Source organism: Oncorhynchus gorbuscha, linkage group LG04, assembly GCF_021184085.1.
Source record: "Oncorhynchus gorbuscha isolate QuinsamMale2020 ecotype Even-year linkage group LG04, OgorEven_v1.0, whole genome shotgun sequence".
NCBI classification, from domain to species: Eukaryota; Metazoa; Chordata; class Actinopteri; order Salmoniformes; family Salmonidae; genus Oncorhynchus; species Oncorhynchus gorbuscha.
The window spans coordinates 27320288-27340243 of record NC_060176.1 but is presented as its reverse complement, the minus strand read 5'-3'; the positions used below and the strand labels follow the sequence as shown (position 1 = coordinate 27340243).

At 39.5% G+C, this 19956-nt stretch overlaps 2 protein-coding genes across 8 annotated transcripts in view; one reads left to right on the top strand and one right to left on the bottom strand.

Annotated features, from left to right (window-relative positions):
- The window catches only part of LOC124033927 (CUGBP Elav-like family member 1), a 56014-nt gene extending 41220 nt beyond the window's left edge, over positions 1–14794 (bottom strand). For 2 of the 6 annotated variants that reach the window (XM_046346393.1, XM_046346406.1), the window contains exons 1-2: positions 13966–14121; positions 12426–12470 (exon numbers count right to left, since the gene is read on the bottom strand). The gene's annotated coding sequence lies outside the window, so the exon portion shown is untranslated. Of the gene's footprint in view, positions 1–12425; positions 12471–13965; positions 14122–14775 lie in introns of those variants that run through there. The other 4 variants (XM_046346396.1, XM_046346394.1, XM_046346407.1 and 1 more) reach the window with 4 other exon arrangements.
- Positions 14034–19215, top strand: ptpmt1 (protein tyrosine phosphatase mitochondrial 1). 2 transcript variants are annotated; one of them, XM_046346411.1, is made up of 4 exons: positions 14034–14356; positions 16060–16140; positions 18181–18372; positions 18511–19215. In XM_046346411.1, the coding sequence occupies exons 1-4, from the start codon at positions 14354–14356 to the stop codon at positions 18640–18642; spliced, it is 408 nt and encodes a 135-aa protein (XP_046202367.1). In that variant the 5' UTR covers positions 14034–14353; the 3' UTR covers positions 18643–19215. The 2 variants fall into 2 exon arrangements, with proteins under 2 accessions (XP_046202367.1, XP_046202366.1); XM_046346410.1 differs by lacking the exon at positions 14034–14356 and adding an exon at positions 15688–15929.
- The last annotated feature ends 741 nt before the right edge of the window (positions 19216–19956 follow it).

Genomic DNA, 19956 nt, shown 5'->3' with positions numbered 1-19956 from the left:
TTTTGTCACCAAAGCCCCATATTCTACCCACCATTGCGACCTGTACGCTCTCGTTGGCTGGCCCTCGCTTCATACTCCTCGCCAAACCCACTGGCTCCATGTCATCTACAAGACCCTGCTAGGTAAAGTCCCCCCTTATCTCAGCTCGCTGGTCACCATAGCATCTCCCACCTGTAGCACATGCTCCAGCAGGTATATCTCTCTAGTCACCCCCAAAACCAATTCTTTCTTTGGCCGCCTCTCCTTCCAGTTCTCTGCTGCCAATGACTTGAACAAACTACAAAAATCTCTGAAACTGGAAACACTTATCTCCCTCACTAGCTTTAAACACCAACTGTCAGAGCAGCTCACAGATTACTGCACCTGTACATAGCCCACCTATAATTTAGCCCAAACAACTACCTCTTTCCCTACTGTATTTTATTTATTTATTTTGCTCCTTTGCACCCCATTATTTTTATTTCTACTTTGCACATTCTTCCATTGCAAATCTACCATTTCAGTGTTTTACTTGCTATTTGTATTTACTTTGCCACCATGGCCTTTTTTGCCTTTATCTCCCTTATCTCACCTCATTTGCTCACATCGTATATCGACTTGCTTATACTGTATGTTTGTTTTACTCCATGTGTAACTCAGTGTCGTTTTATGTGTCGAACTGCTTTGCTTTATCTTGGCCAGGTCGCAATTGTAAATTAGGCAAGTTGAGAACAAGTTCTACCTGGTTAAATAAAGGTGAAATAAATAAATAGAATATTTATGCTCCTAACTTCGATTACCATACGTTTATTTAGAATGTCTTCCTTCAGGTCGCTCAAGCACCACCAGGATGGCTACTGGTTGGAGGAGATTTTTTATTTTTTATTTAAATACAGTTCTTGATAGGTCCTCTGATAAACCCTCACTTCTTACCAAAGCCGGCAAGCTCACCATGTCATTCATGAAATATCTCAATTTACTAGACATCTGGAGATAGTTGCACCCACAGGATAGGGACTACTCTTTTTATTCACACCCACACGCATAGATAAATTTTACTTTCGACACAACTGTTTCATAGAGTGTTAGATGTCGAGTATCTCCCCAGATTGCTTAGTGACCATTCTCCTCTGGTATTATCAATCTCCATTCCTACCAAGGTAAATGGAGCATATAGATGGAGACTAAATTCTACACTCCTAAAGCAACCTGAATTTTGTGCATTCATCAAAGAGCAGATCAATATTTTTACTTTGACGAACAAACCCTCCTCCGCTCCTGACAGTTTCATTCTTTGGGACACATTGAAGGCCTATCTGAGGGGACAGATAATTTCCTATACTAAAGGGCTGAAGAGAAAACACGGTGCGCAACTGAGTGCCCTTGAATCTGAAATCTCCGAGCTAGAGAAAACCTACCAAAGAGGCCCGACTAAAGATCTATACAGGCTTTTGGTAAATAAAAAAACTGAAATATAATATTCTGAACACATATCAAGCTGAGAGAGGGCCATCACTAAATCAAAACAGCGTTATTACGAGCTTGGAGAGAAAGCTCAGAAAGTATTGGCATGGCAACTGAAAGCAAAGGAAAGTAAGAGGACAATTAATGCTATAGAAACACATTACTAATGAGATATTTCGACCCTACTGAAATGAATAATACTTTTAAGAAATACTATGAAGACCTCTACACTTCCCAATCAAGCGATGATCTATCAGAGATCGACTCCTTTCTCTCCTCTCAACCTCCCATGCCTGTCAGGGGAAGACAGGGAGCGCCTGAGTGAACACTTCTCAGTTCCTGAATTGTTGGAGGCCATTATATCCTTACCTTCTAATAAATCTCCTGGGGAGGATGGCTTCCCTCCAGAGTTCTATAAAGAATTTAGGGAACTGTTGGTCCCCTACCTTATGGAAGTACTTAAAAAAGCCAGGGAAGACAACTGCTTTCCAGAGTCTCTCTCTCAAGCAGTGATTACTGTAATCCACAAGAAAGGGGAAAAACCCGCTAAAGTGCGCCTCCTATAGACCAATCTCTCTCCTTAACACAGATTGTAAACTGGTCACCAAGATGCTATCTAAGAGACTGGAGTCATGTCTTCCCCTGTTGGTCAACCCAGATCAGACTGGCTTCATAATTAATAGATTGTCCTCCAATAATCTCAGAAGGTTCTTTGATATAATTCACCTTGCTAACAAAAACAAAATACCTAGTGTCGCAGTCTGCCTCGACGCTGAAAAGGCCTTTGATAGGGTTGAATGGCCATACCTCTTTCACGTCTTGGAAAAGTTTGGTTTAGGTACCATGTTCGTAAATTTGATAAAATCACTCTACAAATCTCCTAAAGCTAGGATTGCTACCAATGGGATTACTTCCTCCTCTTTCCCTCTTTATAGGGGGAACAGACAAGGTTGCCCAATTAGCCCCCACCTCTTTGCCCTCGCCATCGAACCGTTAGCTGAGGCTATTAGAACATGCCCTGACATACATGGCTTTGAGGTGGGCCCCCATACCCATAAATGATCACTCTTTGCGGACGACCTTACCTTATTTCTAACAAACACAGAACACTCCCTCTCTCACTTGCAGATCCTACTACAGTGTTATAGTTATTTCTCTGGATATAAGGTCAATTTGGATAAAAGCGAAATCTTACCGTCGTCTTTCTTTGTCCATCATACCATCAAGCACAAGTTTCCTTTTAGATGGTCGCCTATGGGCTTCACATATTTGGGTATAATGGTGGATGGTAATCTGAACAACCTCTATAAACTCAATCTGGCCAATTTCTTGCAAAAGGTGGAGGGTGACCTTTGTAAATGGATGGACTTACCTCTCACTCTACTGGGTAGAATCAATGTAATTAAAATGAATGTCCTGCCCAGATTTCTATATCTGTTTCAATCTCTTCCTATCCCTGTTCCCGCAGCATTCTTTTCCTCTCTCGACAAGCTGACCAGAAGGTTTATCTGGCACGGCAAAACCCCCTGGGTTGGCCTGGATAAACTGACCCTTGATTACAGCCAAGTCTAGGTCTCTGGCTCAGAGGTTTGACAATGGTCCCTCTCCCTCATGGTTGAACATTGAAAAGCTTGAGGTAAATGATGACACTGGGGCAGAATTGTTTTACAAATGGGACAGAAAATCTGTAAAAACCATCACAGACAACCCTTTAATCATACATTCTGTCCTGGCATGGTGCAAACTGCATGAGCTGTTCGGACAAGGGGGATTCCTTTCCCCTAAAACTCCTTTATGGAACAATAGATTGATTCCTATGTTTTTCCAGAATAGTAACTTTAGACCATGGTCTGATAAGGGGATCACTCTTCTGGAACATTGTTACGAGGAGGGAGTTCTTATGTCTTTTGATCAGCTGAAACAAAAATACCACTTGCCAAACAGGGGCTTCTTTAGCTACCTACAGCTACAAAACTTTATTAGGGTGACTCAAGGGACAATGGAACCTACCTAAGATGTCACCTATTGAACAACTCTGCCACGCAGACCAACCACTGTTCAAGACCATTTCCCATGTTTACGATGCTCTTATGTCAGGACTAACATTGCCTGAGCTAGATAAACCCCGACTTAGATGGGAAAAAGATCTGGGTATTGATCTTGATGAGGGTCTATGGAGTGACCTATGCAGGGATGGTGTTACATCCACATTGAACTCCAGATACAGACTGATGCAGTTTAATTTCCTTCATCAGCTCTATTTCACCCCATCTAGACTGCACAAGTTCAACTCTGATATCTCCTCCCTATGTTTTAGATGTGGCTCAGATGAAGGAATATTCCTCCATTCCACTTGGCAGTGTTTAAAACTACACGGTTTCTGGCAGGGGGTATGCGATACCATATCCTCAATTCACGGGGTTGCATTCCCTTTAGACCCGGAGGTCTGTCTACTGGGCAACTTTTACTAACAACAATCTTAGGCAAAGCCATACTATAAAGCTAACAGAAATATTGCTAGCGATTGCCAATAAATGTTTTGCCTTGAAATGGAAATTGGATTCCTCCCTGCCAGTTGCAATGTGGAAGTTAATAATTGTATCCCACTGGAGAAAATCACTTACTGCTTGAGGAATAAGTTAGACATTTTACAGAATTTGGCAACCTTTTATTGACTATATGGAGAATCTCCCCCCCCACATCACATTGATTGAATCTCTATATAATCCTCACATAATGTTTCACACGTAATGCATAATATGTAGCCTACGGCAGGTGACCATATGATCCAATGTCTCATTATTTTAATTGTATGTTTGTATACATAATTATATAATTATTTTTATTATTACGCTCGTCTGTTACTGTCACTTTGTCCTATCGTTTCACTTTCGTTTTGAATGTTCTTAATTGGAAAATGCAAAAATAAAATATTCAACGAAAAAAAAAAAAGCTGATGGGATCATCTTTTTAATAGAGACCATCACTCGGTTTTCTCACACAATTGCATAGCCTATAGAAATGTTGCACAACATGAGCTCATTCTCACATGAAGTGTTTGATTAGACTTTTGATGACATTTGCATTGATGTAAGAGTGATTAGAGGGACAATCTTGTGCTGAGTATCAGGCAGTTAGCAAGTTTGGAAAGCTACCAATGACCATCAGCAGCATCAGAGCTTGGCGAAGCCTAATTACCTTGACTAAACGGTCACATGGAAATTGACTGCTGTCATGACTCGTGACCACCGGTGTGGTAGTAATATGGTCACTGTAACAGCCCTAAGCGGGGCAAGGTTCATCTTCCAACAGGACAAAAACCCTCATCATACAGCCAAGACAATGCAAGAGTGCGTTCGGGACAAGTCTCTGAATGTCATTGAGGCCCAATAGTTGAAGTGTACCTATGATGAAAATTACAGGCCTCTCTCATCTTTTTAAGTGGGAGAACTTGCACAATTGGTGGCTGACTAAATACTTTTTTGCCACAGTGTAGGTGCACCAAGATTGTAGAGAGTCTTTCCCAAGAAGACTCAAGGCTGTAATCACTGCCAAAGGTGATTCAAAAAGTACTGAGTAAAGGGTCTGAATACTTACGTAAATGTGATAGTTATTTTTATACATTTGCAAAAATGTCTAAAAACCTAATTTTACTTTGTCATTATGGGGTATTGTGTGTAGATTGAGGGGGGAAACAATTTAATCTATTTTAGAATAAGGCTGTATCTTAACAATGTGGAAAAAGTCAAGGGGTTTGAATATTTTCCGAATGCACTGCTAAACTAAAAAAAAGCTTGGTCGACCAACAGCCTATCGACCAAACAATCGGCAGTCGAATAATTAGGGTCAGCCCTAATTCCAGCGCAGACTGGAATCTGAAGATGTTGGGCAAATTCTTCTTTATTGAACAAAATACAATTCTGAAGATTCTGGATCCCTATTTTAACAATAACATAACAGCCAACCCAAAATTCATGACAATCACTGCATTAGGTTGCACTTTAAAATATCCTGCATTCCTGCATGGACGTATTAGATAAAAACGTATTTCTTGAATACGATCTTAGTAGTATATTACACCTCTTAATAAACGCTGTGAATGACTTTATAAGTGATTACTTATTTTTTTCTAATGTGTGTCCAAGCATTTTTTTGTTTGAGCAACAAAATTATGGGATGGTACCACCAACTGAAAAAGTTAGTGGTGTCAATGCCACCTGAGGAAAATGTTAGTAGAAAGGCCTGTAATTCCCTTCCCTCTTCCTGTTCTGCATCATCATAAAATTCCTCTCCTCGCCCAGTCCGGTTTTAACCCTGACCGCTTACAGATATAATATGTACTTATAAGAATATTTAGAAGATAAATACACAACGTTGGGACAGAGTACGAGAGGTCAAGTCGTCAATAGAATTAACAATCGATGGAAATAGTGTTTTTTCTGTAAAAGGGAATTATTTATCAATGGGTCAGAGACATGGGAGTATCTATACAGTGAGCCTGAAATAGTATACTTGTTATTTGGCCATTGGCCCAGTTGTACTGCAAGGACTTCTAATTGGTCAACCACAGGCTAGGGCTGGGTTATAAAACTAGATCATGTCCCTTTGGAGATAATCACAGGAGAGAATCACTGGATAGCATGACCATCTACTTCCAAGCATGATTTGTCCTATTTGAATAGACCTATTTTAACCCCCGATTTGCTTTGGGGTCTGTGTTAAAGAATAACATCACCTGCTAACACTCATCCATATCCAGTCTCTCACCAGAGCCCCACTAAGTACATCCACAGTATGTTTTTTCAATACTGTCAACGTTTAAACTATTTATTTGCAGTAGTTTTTTATACATTTGAAGCTACTTTTAAAGTAAATGCCTATAGTCAACTTGTACAACACGTTAGGAGATAAAGAACATTGCGTTCTTAATTTCACGTGTACGCTTATGGTAGTCCCCAGTCACGTGTTGTTCGTTTACAAGCACACAACGATGAGAGGCCAGAGCCTTGTGATTCACTCACTGTTGTGCAGCATGCGTCAGGTGATTTAATTACAGCATGGAATTAATAACTAAAATGTTTTCTATCTTATAACTATTAAGTTAACTGTTAGAAATGTGATAAATACTCTGCAGTTGTGCATTTGGTTTGCTAATTTAGTAGCTTCTTCCAAAATCAAGCATTCACTTAGTAACAGCAGAGAATCCACTCCCGGATCAAGAACCTTACTGGCTATTATTTGTTTTGTGTGTGCATAAAACTGTGAATAGAATTTGAGTTACTTGTATACTTTGTCAGAAACTGTACAAAAAGTTTGTAATGCGCTCGTTAGCATTCTCTGCAGGATTTTACTTGTACTTGTTAGAATTGCTAACCTTCGGATTACAACGTATTAGTGGGTTTTGAAAACAGTGGCCCTTGCGTTCAGTGCTGGTATTACCGAATATCCCAGTACGGCCCAACACAAGGTTGGCATGACAATCTGGATACTGCCAAAGCCATAGATTTTCAAGTAGATTCAAGTCAACATTCACTGTCTTCTTGGTAAGCAACTACAGTGTAGATTTGGCCTTGCATTTTAGGTTATTGCCCTGCTGAAAGGTGAATTAATCTCCCAGTATCTGGTGGAAAGCAGGCTGAACCAGGTTTTCCTCTAGGATTTTGCCTGTGCTTAGCTCTATTCCATTTATTTTTTATCCTGAAAAACTCCCCCATCCTTAATGATTACAAGCATTCCCATAACATGATGCAGCTACCACTATGATTGAAAATATGGAGAGTGCTACTCACCAATGTGTTGTAGTTGCCCTAAAAATATCACTTTGTATTAAGGCCAAGATGTTCATTACTTTGACACATTTTTTTGCAGTATTACCTGAGTGCCCTGTTGCAAACAGGATGCACATGTTGTATTCTGTCCAGGCTTCCTTCTTTTCTCTCTGTCAATTAGGTTAGTAATTGTGGAGTAACTACAATGTTGTTGATCCATGCTCAGTTTTCTCCAATCACAGCCATTAAACTCCAATGGTTTTTAAATCACTTTTGGCCTCTTGGTAAAATCCCTGAGAGGTTTCCTTCCTCTCTTGAAACTGAGTTAGGAAGGACGCCTGTATCTTTGTAGTGACTGGGTGTATTGCTACACCATCCAAAGTGTAATTAATAATTTCACCATGCTCAAAGGGATATTCAATATCTTGTTTTTTTTTATACCCATCTACCAATAGGTGCCCTACATTGCGAAGCATTGGAAAACCTCCCTGGTTTTGTGGGTTGACTGTGTTTGATATGTACTGCTCGACAGAGGCACCTTACAGATAATTGTATGTATGGGGTACAGAGATATGGTAGTCATTCAAAAATCATGTTAAAAAAACATTATTGAACAGAGTCCATGCAACTTATTAAGCACATTTTTACTCCTGAACTTACAGTGGGCCAAAAAAGTATTTAGTCAGCCACCAGTGGTGCAACTTCTCCCACTTAAAAAGAGGAGGCCTGTAATTTTAATCATAGGTACACTTCAACTATGACAGACATAATGAGAAGAAAAAAACCCAGAAAATCACATTGTAGGATTTTTAATGAAATTTGCAAATTATGGTGGAAAATAAGTATTTGGTCACCTACAAACAAGCAAGATTTCTGGCTCTCACAGACCTGTAACTTCTTCTTTAAGAGGCTCCTATGTCCTCTACTCGTTACCTGTATAATTGGCACCTATTTGAACTTGGTATCAGTATAAAAGACACCTGTCCACAACCTCAAACAGTCACACTCCAAACTCCACTATGGCCAAGACCAAAGAGCTGTCAAAAGGACACCAGAAAAAAAATTGTAGACCTGCACCAGGCTGGGAAGACTGAATCTGCAATAGGTAAGCAGCTTGGTTTGAAGAAATCAACTGTGGGAGCAATTATTAGGAAATGGAAGACATACAAGACCACTGATAATCTCCCTCGATCTGGGGCTCCACACAAGATCTCACCCCGTGGGGTCAAAATGATCACAAGAACGGTGAGCAAAAATCCCAGAACCACACAGGGGGACCTAGTGAATGACCTGCAGAGAGCTGGGGCCAAAGTAACAAAGCCTACCATCAGTAACACACCACGCCGCCAGGGACTCAAATCCTGCAGTGCCAGACGTGTCCCCCTGCTTAAGCCAGTACATGTCCAGGCCCGTCTGAAGTTCGCAAGAGAGCATTTGGATGATCAAGAAGAAGATTGGGAGAATGTCATATGGTCAGATGAAACCAAAATATAACTTTTTGGTAAAAACTAAACTTGTCGTGTTTGGAGGACAAAGAATGCTGAGTTGCATCCAAAGAACACCATACCTACTGTGAAGCATGGGGGTGGAAACATCATGCTTTGGGACTGTTTTTCTGCAAAGGGACCAGGACGACTGTTCTGTGTAAAGGAAAGAATGAACGGGGCCATGTATCGTGAGATTTTGAGTGAAAACCTCCTTCCATCAGCAAGGGCATTGAAGATGAAATGTGGCTGGGTCTTTCAGCATGACAATGATCCCAAACACACTGCCCGGGCAACGAAGGAGTGGCTTCGTAAGAAGCATTTCAAGGTCCTAGAGTGGCCTAGCCAGTCTCCAGATCTCAACCCCATAGAAAATCTTTGGAGAGAGTTGAAAGTCTGTGTTGCCCAGCAACAGCCCCTAAACATCACTGCTCTAGAGGAGATCTGCATGGAGGAATGGGCCAAAATACCAGCAACAGTGTGTGAAAACCTTGTGAAGACTTACAGAAAACGTTTGACCTCTGTCATTGCCAACAAAGGGTATATAAGAAAGTATTGAGATAAACTTTTGTTATTGACCAAATACTTATTTTCCACCATAATTTCCAAATAAATTCATTTAAAAAAATCCTACAATGTGATTTTCTCAATTTTTTTCTTCTCATTTTGTCTGTCATAGTTGAAGTGTACCTATGATGAAAATTACAGGCCTCTCATCTTTTTAAGTGGGAGAACTTGCACAATTGGTGGCTGACTAAATACTTTTTTGCCCCACTGTATATAGGCTTGGCATAACAAAGGGATGGAATACTTTTTTAAATTTCTTATGATTTTATAAAATTTAAAAAACAGGATCCCACTGTGACATTATGGGGTAGTGTGTGTAGGCCAGTGACAAAATATCTATATTTAATCCATTTTCAATTCAGGGTCTAACAACAAAATATGGAAAAAGTAAAGTAGTATGAATACTTTCTGAAGGCACTGTATTTTCTCTGAGACTGGTCAGTGAGAAACTAAATAGTAAGTATTTTCTTCGATTTTTTTCATTCTTATTCTGCCGCAGGTAGCCTAGTGGACTAGTTGGAGCATTAGACTAGTAACCGAAAGGATGCAAAATCGAATCCCCAAACTAACAAGGTAAAAATCTGTTGTTCTGTCCCTGAACAAGGCCGTTAATTCACTGTTCCAAGGCCGTCATTGAAAATAAGAATTTGTTCTTAACTGACTTGCCTAGCTAAATTTTTATATATATATATATATATATATATATATATATATATATATATAATAATACAAGGAGAAAAAATTATAACAGTACAAGGAGGGGTCTGTCACACCTATGTGAAAATTCAGCCAAAGGGAGTCATCTCCCCTCACTTAATCATTGAATTACTCCATAGCATTCCACAACATCTTTGTGTCTTTCTTTCAAAATGGCATCTAAAAGCCTGTTGACAAATCATGATGCAATAAAAGGAAATACAGCACTCAGAGGCTAAATCTAAGGCCTCATACATAACCCTTTTTTTAAACGACACTGTAGGCTATTGTTATAATTTATAATGTTATCATCATTACCGTTATAAATGTAGACATCACAGTTACAGGAACAAAGCATTTATTAAAACAACATAAACACAAGTGTACAATCCAAATTAGTGTGACACATATGGAAACTGTCCAACTTCACCTATGTTGCTGGCTAGTTTACCTCCCAAATAACAACAGGCACCACACCTCTGCAACTAGTAACCACAAGACCTCATGGCAAAAACAAACAAAAAAATACTGATTAAATCAACAGTAAGTCAATAAGTTTAACTTAAGTGATAGTGCAAAATGTCAAATGAAAAAAAGAGTGCATTCAAGTGTGTGGTCTGCGGCCAATTATTTTTTGTTGTTTGTATCCCAGTCCTATTGTGCAACATAATGCAGGTACGTTAACTATAAGGCTGGGATATAAGTGACCCAGAAGAATTGGCTGCAGAATGCACACCAAAGCAACAAAAAAAATACAAAGTACAAATACATACAGATAAATTATTTTGATAACAGGATTTTGTAATAATAAAGTTGGTATGTAAAGAAAGGAGACCCCCCCCCCCCCCCACAGAAACCATGTTTTCCCACCTCTTCCCACCCCGCATAGCAACACAGGTTGGTTTGCAGTACCGTGAATGTGTACCTAATAAACTGGCAACTGAGTGTATATTTTGTATGTATGTGTTAGGCTTTACCTGAGATTATTCTTTACAGAGTCAAGTATATTGTCAAGTATATTTTTATCCAGACCTCAATTGTTGCTAGACTAGCACCATTCATTCTCACCGTCGATAATTCTAATGTTACAACTTCTAACTGTATTCACTGGCGATTTCAGAGTTGGCTATTTGCCATTTAAGAGCCAACATCTTTTTTTGCGGCAGTGTTGCCTGCCAGCAATAATTGTCTCTGATTGAGAGATTCAAGGTGCTGTCATCGTTAAGTAACACAGAAGATGCAACACATTTAAAATGTACATTCATGCACTTCGTCCCAGAAGCATTTAACTGCACGGCACTCCTACATCATATGAATGAATGTGCCTACCTGATTTAGGGGACACAGTGAACAGTTGGATGTTGGGGCAAATTTCATCATAAAACATTTCATGGTGTTAAATACAGTCTGAACACATTTTAAATGTATAAATTGATGGTTCTGATTACGGGACACCAAGGTAATATTTTCCATATTTTGTTAAAGGGTGGTTCAGATTCCCTTAGATCTGTGGACCATAATTGTTGAATGACTAGCTCAGAATGAGGGTACGGATTCCACATTTGGACCAATGTAAAGCATCATTCTGAAATAATGGAGTATGTGCGTGCCATTTTGATTCCCAGTTACAGGCACTTGAATGAACTCATGACTCAATTATATATGCACCAAAATGACAATCTGTTTGTCTTCAGTGCCTTGTGAAAGCCTAACACTAAGATCGTATTTTATAACTTAGCAAAACATTTTGGCAATAGAATAAGCTTTCAAATGAGGCCCACCTGACCCAGATTGAACATTTTTGGATTGCATAAACAAGTTATTTTGTGATGGGCTGGGCTCCAAACAAACTACAAGTGTGCATGCTTCAGTTCCTCAATCACAAACCTAGGAGAGCTTAATTGTTTGTTATTGTTGTACCTACCCCAACATTTCAATGAATATTCTTGATTTGTTATTGAATGTATCCAGATTACTTTCAGATTTCATTACTGGCAAATGCTGTGAAAAGTACAGTAAATGTCAAATGCACATCGAATTAACAATGTAATGTTTGGATTCAGGTGAACTGTTGTGTCCTCACCTTTGGTCTGACAATGTCCCCATAATCTCCAAAGTGTTCTCATGCTTTTGCTTTTTATATTTCTACTGTTAGAAACATTTCAATTCGGCCATAAGAAGGCTACGATGGCAATCATGTTTAGAACCTCGTGCTTTTTCTGCCCATGTGATGAAAATTAATCTCTGGCCATGACTTAAATAGCCTACTTGCCCTGCATCAAGGCATTGAAATAGCCATATTGTTTCAGTGACCCAACAGGCTACTACTACTAAAGCTCTCTGAATACCATTTTAAGCCAGCTGAGACCATTGCTTAAAATGACTTTATGGGGATGTAGTCTACCTCTAAGCAGTTGATTCTAATCAGAGAGAAGGGGGGCTGAGAATGCCTAGCCTGATGACTTACCCTGGGTTTGCTTGTCACGTAGGTAATGGTTCTTCCCCCTTTATCCTGTTAACAAATAGATACATATAATGACCAAATCTGTGCGATTGACATTTAACAGCCACTGATTCTCACTTTCGCATTTTAAGCAATAAGACAAGAGTCAGGGCTGATGATCTGCTTCCGAGATCTAAAACTGCTAACATAAATAGTCAAGTTCTCCAGTTTGGAGGACTCCATGGTTCCATGACAACTCAACTGCATTGAATAACTAAAACAAGCCATCTTCAACTTGTCATGCATACCACCCCCATCCAGTGTAGCACATTACCAGTGCTATAGGTCAAATTGTAATGCACCAGTGGCATGACTGAATTATTTGTATGCAATCAGTTTCTATAAATGTGTCAATACTTCAAACATTGCTTATGCTGCATCTTGTATGCATAATGAAAAATGTATGTCATGTGAGGTTATGACCACTGGTCTGTTCAACTAAACTCCATCTCATAAAATTAGTCATTACTCCAAACGAACTTGTAGAGAACCACTTATCATACATCAGCAATTCTCTAGACACATAACAGTTGCATTTGACAGCTACATTCTTATGTATGAAAACGCTAGATTTGAAAATAGGTTACATTGTATATGGATACAGCGAACTGCAGGCATGTGACCTGCCGGTGCACTGCAGAGAGATCCATCGAAGTCACACTTATGAAGACACCAGTCAGAATAATTTTTGTTTTGTCGTGATATCTAACAATTGCTGTATACTGGCAACTTAAATAGTTGCCCTTGAAGTACACAAGCCTCAACCACTGTTTTTGAACTGCCACTGTTGCAGCTCACTCATATGTGGCCTGAGAACAGACGTTCGATGGAAGTAGACTGACCTCAACCCTCATTTAGTTAGTTTACGAACGTTACTAGCTAACTATTATATTGATTGATGCAAGGGTTTTAAAAATTGGAAATGTTCAACAGATCTCGTCTCAATTCAACATCTAGACATTTTTGTTCAAACGTTAGGCGAGTAGAAATAAATAGATGCTTTGCGTGTTTGTTTTTAGTGTATTGAGCATCAAATCCAATATATTAGCAGATGTGGCAGCTAACAGTAACTGTTCTATGAAACAGCAAGTGTTGTTGCTAGCTAGCCAACTCGTAGTGTGAGGCTAACAGTTATCTGTTTAGAACCAGGCTCGGTGGTACTAGTAACGTTGGCTTGTTGATTAGCACACCTACTGGCTATTTCAGTCTTATGTTAGCTAAATGCAAACATTATCAAAAGAAGAATCATGCGTATTTGGGAACATTAGCTAGCAGTTATGTTTTTGTTGTTGTAAGAATGGTTCCATTTAGCAAACAGCTAGCTAGTTTTCTGGAAAGCAGTTTAATAATGACGCATGTTGTTTGTGACTCTTTGCTGAGCCAGCTGACTGATCCAGAAACAAGCCGAATGTGCGGCTGTCCCACGAATCTAGCGTCGGATAACACATTTATTTGATAGCTAGATAAATTAGCTGGCGAATAATTGTACTTTTACCCTACTTACCTGTGTGATGTCTTAACTTTAAAATGCGACTACCTACGTGTTTAGCCAACACAGTGTGCTATCACTGTGCTAAGTGTATGTTTGGTGGTTTATTAATCGTTTCGATTATTTTCTTGTCCAGCTCACTTTTAGACTTGTACTTCTATCTTGCAAAATGGCGGTCTTTCCTGCATTTACCATCAAAGTCTCGGAAACAGGGGATTGGGGGTGTGACCGTCGAGGATGTTTTTTTTAATTGAAGTGAATGTTGGACCAAACAACGTTAGCTAAATATTTTTTTTAAGCTTTTTCTAAATGTGCGTTATATTTAACACATTTTATTGAGTTTTCGGGGCGCCTTTAGACCCATTGTGCCATTTAGAATAACAAGTGTCCCCTCTGTCAAAACATGGTAAGTTCTATATCCTTTCTCATGGGAGGATGTTATGTAGTCATTCTGTTATTTTGTAGCTCCATGGTCACCTGCAAAGTTATTGCGTTGCCATTCAATATATATATATATATATATAAGTGCATTTTGATGTAAGCTGCCTCTTCATCAGGTGCAAGGGAAAACTATATTTTGGGCAGCTTGTGAAACGAATTCTGAGAAGTATGTTGTAAAACACCGTCTGAAACAAGCATTACACAAATGGTCATGTTTTTCAGCTGCTAATTCTCAGGTTTTGACAGCTGGCTGATCCTGCCCCTGTATCTGCTTTTAGAGAAGTTTGTGGTGTGTATGATATGTCTTTCCTCCAAGGCCCAGGAATCTCCGATTCAAACTAGACAGCTCTGCAATCGTTATGTCGAAATACGTGTGTTACTCACCAGATATGGAATTTCGCTGAGCAACTGTCTTAATTTAGTCCCATTGAGGCCGATATTCAAATAAAGGTTTAAACATAAATGTACACGCAATCGAAAGAATGCCTATTCACTCACATCCCAATGATCCCGGATAGCACTAACCTTATTGCCATGCACAGGTCGGAAGTCTACAACAGCTCAATACATTGTAGGTGCCGAATAGTTTGTTTTTTTCCCCTGATGCATGTAAGACATCTTTTAAATCCTTTTTTTTTAGGTACATACCGGCCGTCACGGGAGTAAATGAAGATAGTTGCTCATTGAAACCCCACATTTGGTGAATACCGAACGTATTTTTACATAACGCTTGCATATCTGTCTAGAGATTGGATCGGAGCTTCGTGTTAGAGACGAGACACTCATCCTGACTTCTCTAAAGCACAGATACTGGGTATGTGTTTCAAGTTTTATTAGAGTATATGCATACATCGTCCAACGAAATGCTTACTTACAGGTTCTTTCTCAACAATACAAACTAGTAAAAAAATAAGAATACGAACAAAGTAAATGGCAGTAGAATAGAATAAACATTTTAGCATAAGTATAATACAGGAAGGCACAATTTATAGTACAATATTTACACGTGTATTGGGGACAACGGTAAAGTAAGAGTCTGGTAGCAGCAGTTGTGATATGTGCTAACGTGCGGGGAATCAGGGCAGGTGGTCAGTCCAGTTCACGTATTCAGCAGTCTGATGGCTTGTAGATAGATATAAACTCTCGAAACGATCCTATGGTAAATATATGAACGTATCAGGTTATTTTTCTTCAACCTAACAATTTACTTTGTGTAATAAGTCCTCCGGGCCACAAGGCGAAGTCGCATGTTAGGTTGAATAGTACCTCTAAGAACAACACATGTTCATCCCATTCATTTCGATCTTGTTGGTTTGTGGTGGGCCAGGCATGTATGTCAGATTTGGAATTTGCTTTAACATTAGAGGTGCTGACTACGCTGTGGTGTGATCATGTCTGGGGCGTTAGCAAGGGTACTGTTTTATCCCACATTAGCGTATAATGTTGTCATGGAAAAAGTATCCTCAAGACGGTGGTTCAATCGCGTGGATCAGACTGTCATTCTAGGAGCCCTGCCTTTCAAATCAATGACTAATGAGGTAACGTTAGCTAGCTAATTATTTTTGGTTTTGTGAACTCGTCCAGTCTTCTACTTGTAGCTGGCATGCACGAGCTACTGATTTTATAACGGGAAAAAACATTGCCATCAACATTATTTTCTACTTCCAGCTGGTGCAGACAGAAAATGTCAGGGGGGTAATAACCATGAACGAGGAATATGAAACAAAGTACTTCTGCAACTCAGCTGAGGTGAGCTGATGATTTACTTCCTATGAAATTCAATGGCCGTCCTCTTGGAGAGAGGTGTGGAATATTATTTCAGTCCTGCTCCATAATCTACCTACTTGGCTGCTCATCATCTGGACCTTGATAAACTGATTCAGGTGTGGTAGAGCAGTTAGAACAAATGCCTGTCTAGGCGGGCTGGCCCTTCTCTATCCATTGGTACTAGAGGTCGACAGATTATGATTTTTCAACGTCGATACCGATTATTGGAGGACCAACCAAAAAAAACGTTGTTTTATTTATTTGCAATGATGACAATTACAACAATACTGAATATACACTTATTTTAACTTAACATCATACATCAATAAAATCAATTTAGCCTCAAATAAATAATGAAACATGTTCAATTTGGTTTAAATAATGCAAAAACAACGTGTTGGAGAATAAAGTAAAAGTGCAATGTGTGCCATGTAAGAAAGCTAACGTTTAAGTTCCTTGCTCAGAACATGAGAACATATGAAAGCTCGTGGTTCCTTTAAACATGAGTCTTCAATATTCTCAGGTAAGTTTTAGGTTGTAGTTATTATAGGAAAATCTCTCTATACCATTTGTATTTCATTAACCTTTGACTATTGGATGTTCTTATAGGCACTTTAGTATTACCAGTGTAACAGTATAGCTTCCGTCCCTCTCCTTGCTCGAACCAGGAACACCTCGACAACAGCCACCCTCGAAGCAGCGTTTCCCATCGCTCCACAAAAGCTGCAGCCCTTGCAGAGCAAGGGGGAACAACTACTCCAAGTCTCAGAGCGAGTGACGTTTGAAACGCTATTAGCGCACACCCCGCTAACTAGCTAGCCATTTCACATCGGTTACACCAGCCTAATCTCGGGAGTTGATAGGCTTGAAGTCATAAACAGCTGCTGTTAAACGCACAAAAGTGCTGTTTGAATGAATGCTTATGAGCCTGCTGCTGCCTACCACCGTTCAGTCAGACTGCTCTATCAAATCATAAACTTAGTTATAACATGTTAACACAGAGAAATACGAGCCTTAGGTCATTAATATGGCCGAATCCGGAAACTATCATCTCAAACAAGACGTTTATTCTTTCAGTGAAATACGGAACTGTTCCGTATTGTATCTTAACGGGTGGCATCCATAAGTCTAAATATTCCTGTTACATTGCACAACCTTCAATGTTATGTCATAATTACGTAAAATTCTGGCAAATTAGGCGGCCCAAACTGTTGCATATACACTGACTCTGCGTGCAATGAACGCAAGAAAAGTGACACAATTTCACCTGGTTAATATTGTCTGCTAACCTGGATTTCTTTTAGCTAAATATGCAGGTTTAAAATACTTCTGCGTATTGATTTTAAGAAAGGCATTGATGTTTATGGTTTGGTACACATTGGAAAAACAATACGCACCACATCGATCATATGCAACGCAGGACACGCTAGATAACTACACATGGTTGATGATATTACTAGTTTATCTAGTGATTATGATTGATTGTTTTTTATTAGAAGTTTAATGCTAGCTAGCAACTTACCTTGGCTTACTGCATTCGCGTAACAGGCAGTCTCCTCGTGGAGTGCAATGTAATCAGGTGGTTAGAGCGTTGGACTAGTTAACTGTAAGGTTGCAAGATTGAATCCCCCGAGCTGACAAGGTAAAAATCTGTCGTTCTGCCCCTGAATGAGGCAGTTAACCCACCATTCAATGGCCGTCATTGAAAATAAGAATGTGTTCTTAACTGACTTGCCTAGTTAAAGAAAGATGAAAGAAAGAAAGTAATCGGTGTCCAAAAATACCGATTTCCAATTGTTATGAGAACTTGAAATCGGCCTTAATTAATCGGCCGACCTCTAATTGGTACAGTAGTTTAATTGCCACAAATAGATACAGAGCCTCAAATTTAAAAAGTAGCTTCGTGGTGCTCTTGTACGCAAGGTCCGGGGAATGTCCTGTATGTCAAACATTGCTTGTTGTGAGTTTTATAATAGCAAATGTGAATTTGTATTATTAACAACTTTGTTTGTTCTGAAACAGGAGTGGAAAGCCGAGGGGGTGGAGCAGCTGCGACTCAGCACAGTGGACCTGACCGGTGTGCCCAGTCTAGAGAACCTGCACAGAGGAGTGGAGTTTGCACTCAGTCACCGGGAAAAGGGCTCCAGTGTGTATGTCCACTGTAAGGCTGGACGCTGTCGCAGTGCTACACTAGCTGCTGCATACATCATAAGGGTGAGTCGAGGGCTTTGGCCAGCAAACGACAGTCTTTGCTATCCATCGATTGCCACTGCTGTCTATCCTGATCATCACTAGTACTGAATTAGTTGTAATTTACCTAACATGTACATCAGTTTGTTGGTCTGTTTACAGATACACTGCTGGAGTCCAGAGGAAGCATGTCAGATGTTGGCCTCTGTCCGACCACATGTAATAATTCGTTCATCACAGCTGGAGATGCTTCGGCGGTACCATCAGCAAGTCTGTGGCGGGGGTTCCATTTAAGATTGAGGCTGCCAGCATACTTATTGCACTTATACAGAAACTGTAAATTTAGCGTTGTCAAGGCGAACAATATGCTGCTTGAAGGGATTTTTGACCTTGAGCTCATTCTTTTACATAGTTTTGTTACTCAACTGGATCAAGTGTATATTGTATAATTCTCAAATGTTGTATAATTCAAGTGTCATCACAGCTCATCAGAACATGGGGTATATAATAAATTGCCATCCCAATCAAAGTACTGACAGGTGGGTGAAGGGGGTGTATTTAAAAGCATGTTTCTACAGATTTTTTTTCTTCCTTAATTAGGACATTTGATTACAATTTCTATGTTAAGAAAATTAGTGATATTTCCGTTGGTACTAATTTCACTGATCGTTTGATAGTATTCTATATGGGTTGTAAAAACTTATTGGAAAATTATATTATTATAAAAGGATAGTCATTGAAACATAACTGGAGTGAACACGGGGCCTAATTGTCTGGAAAGCCCAGGTTGAAATGAGCGTTTGAATCAGGAAAGGTTACTCTCACAACCTCTACAAACCATGTTGAATAAAGTGATATGTTAACGTACTGTGCAGTTGGTCCTTTTGGCAGTAGGAATGTGAGACAATATCCACAGGAAAGTATATAATTATGCAGAACAAAAATATAAAATGCAACTTTTAAAATATTGGTTCCATTTTTCATGAGCGAAATGAAAGCCCAGAAATGTTCCATATGCACAAAGCTTATTTCTATAAAATTGTGTGCACAAATTGGTTTACATTCTTGTTTGTGAGCATTTCTCCTTTGCCAAGATAATCCTTCCACCTGACAGGTGTGGCATATCAAGAAGCTGACTAAACTGTGTGATCATTACACAGGTGCACCTTGTGCTGAGGACAAAAGGCCACTCTGAAATGTGCAGTTGTCACAACACAATGCCACAGATGACTCAAGTTAAGGGAGCATACAATTGGCATGCTGACTGCAGGAATGTCCATCAGAGCTGTTACAAGACAGAGAAAGTACCATAAGCCGCCTCCAACATTTTAGAGAATTTGGCAGTACATTAACTGGCCACAACTGCAGACCACACCAGCCCTGGATATCGGTCTCTTAACATTCCACAATGAGTGGAATGAACCTGAACAGAGTGGCAACTAAACTAGGCCAAGATACATTTTGGATTAAATATAGTACAGGAAAAGATAGCAGATGAGATCTATCCAGTGTTAAATTACCTGTCTGAAATTCGCATTAAAAGTAAATGGTAAAACAAAAATCCATCAACAGTTGGTTCTACTTCATCACAGTTAGATGGGGTGATGC

Coding starts and splice junctions, on each gene's coding strand:
- ptpmt1 (XM_046346410.1), top strand. CDS start 15,783: ATGTCTGGGGCGTTAGCAAGGGTACTGTTTTATCCCACATTAGCGTAT. Junction 15,930..16,059: donor TCAAATCAATGACTAATGAG/GTAACGTTAGCT, acceptor TTCTACTTCCAG/CTGGTGCAGACAGAAAATGT. Junction 16,141..18,180: donor ACTTCTGCAACTCAGCTGAG/GTGAGCTGATGA, acceptor GTTCTGAAACAG/GAGTGGAAAGCCGAGGGGGT.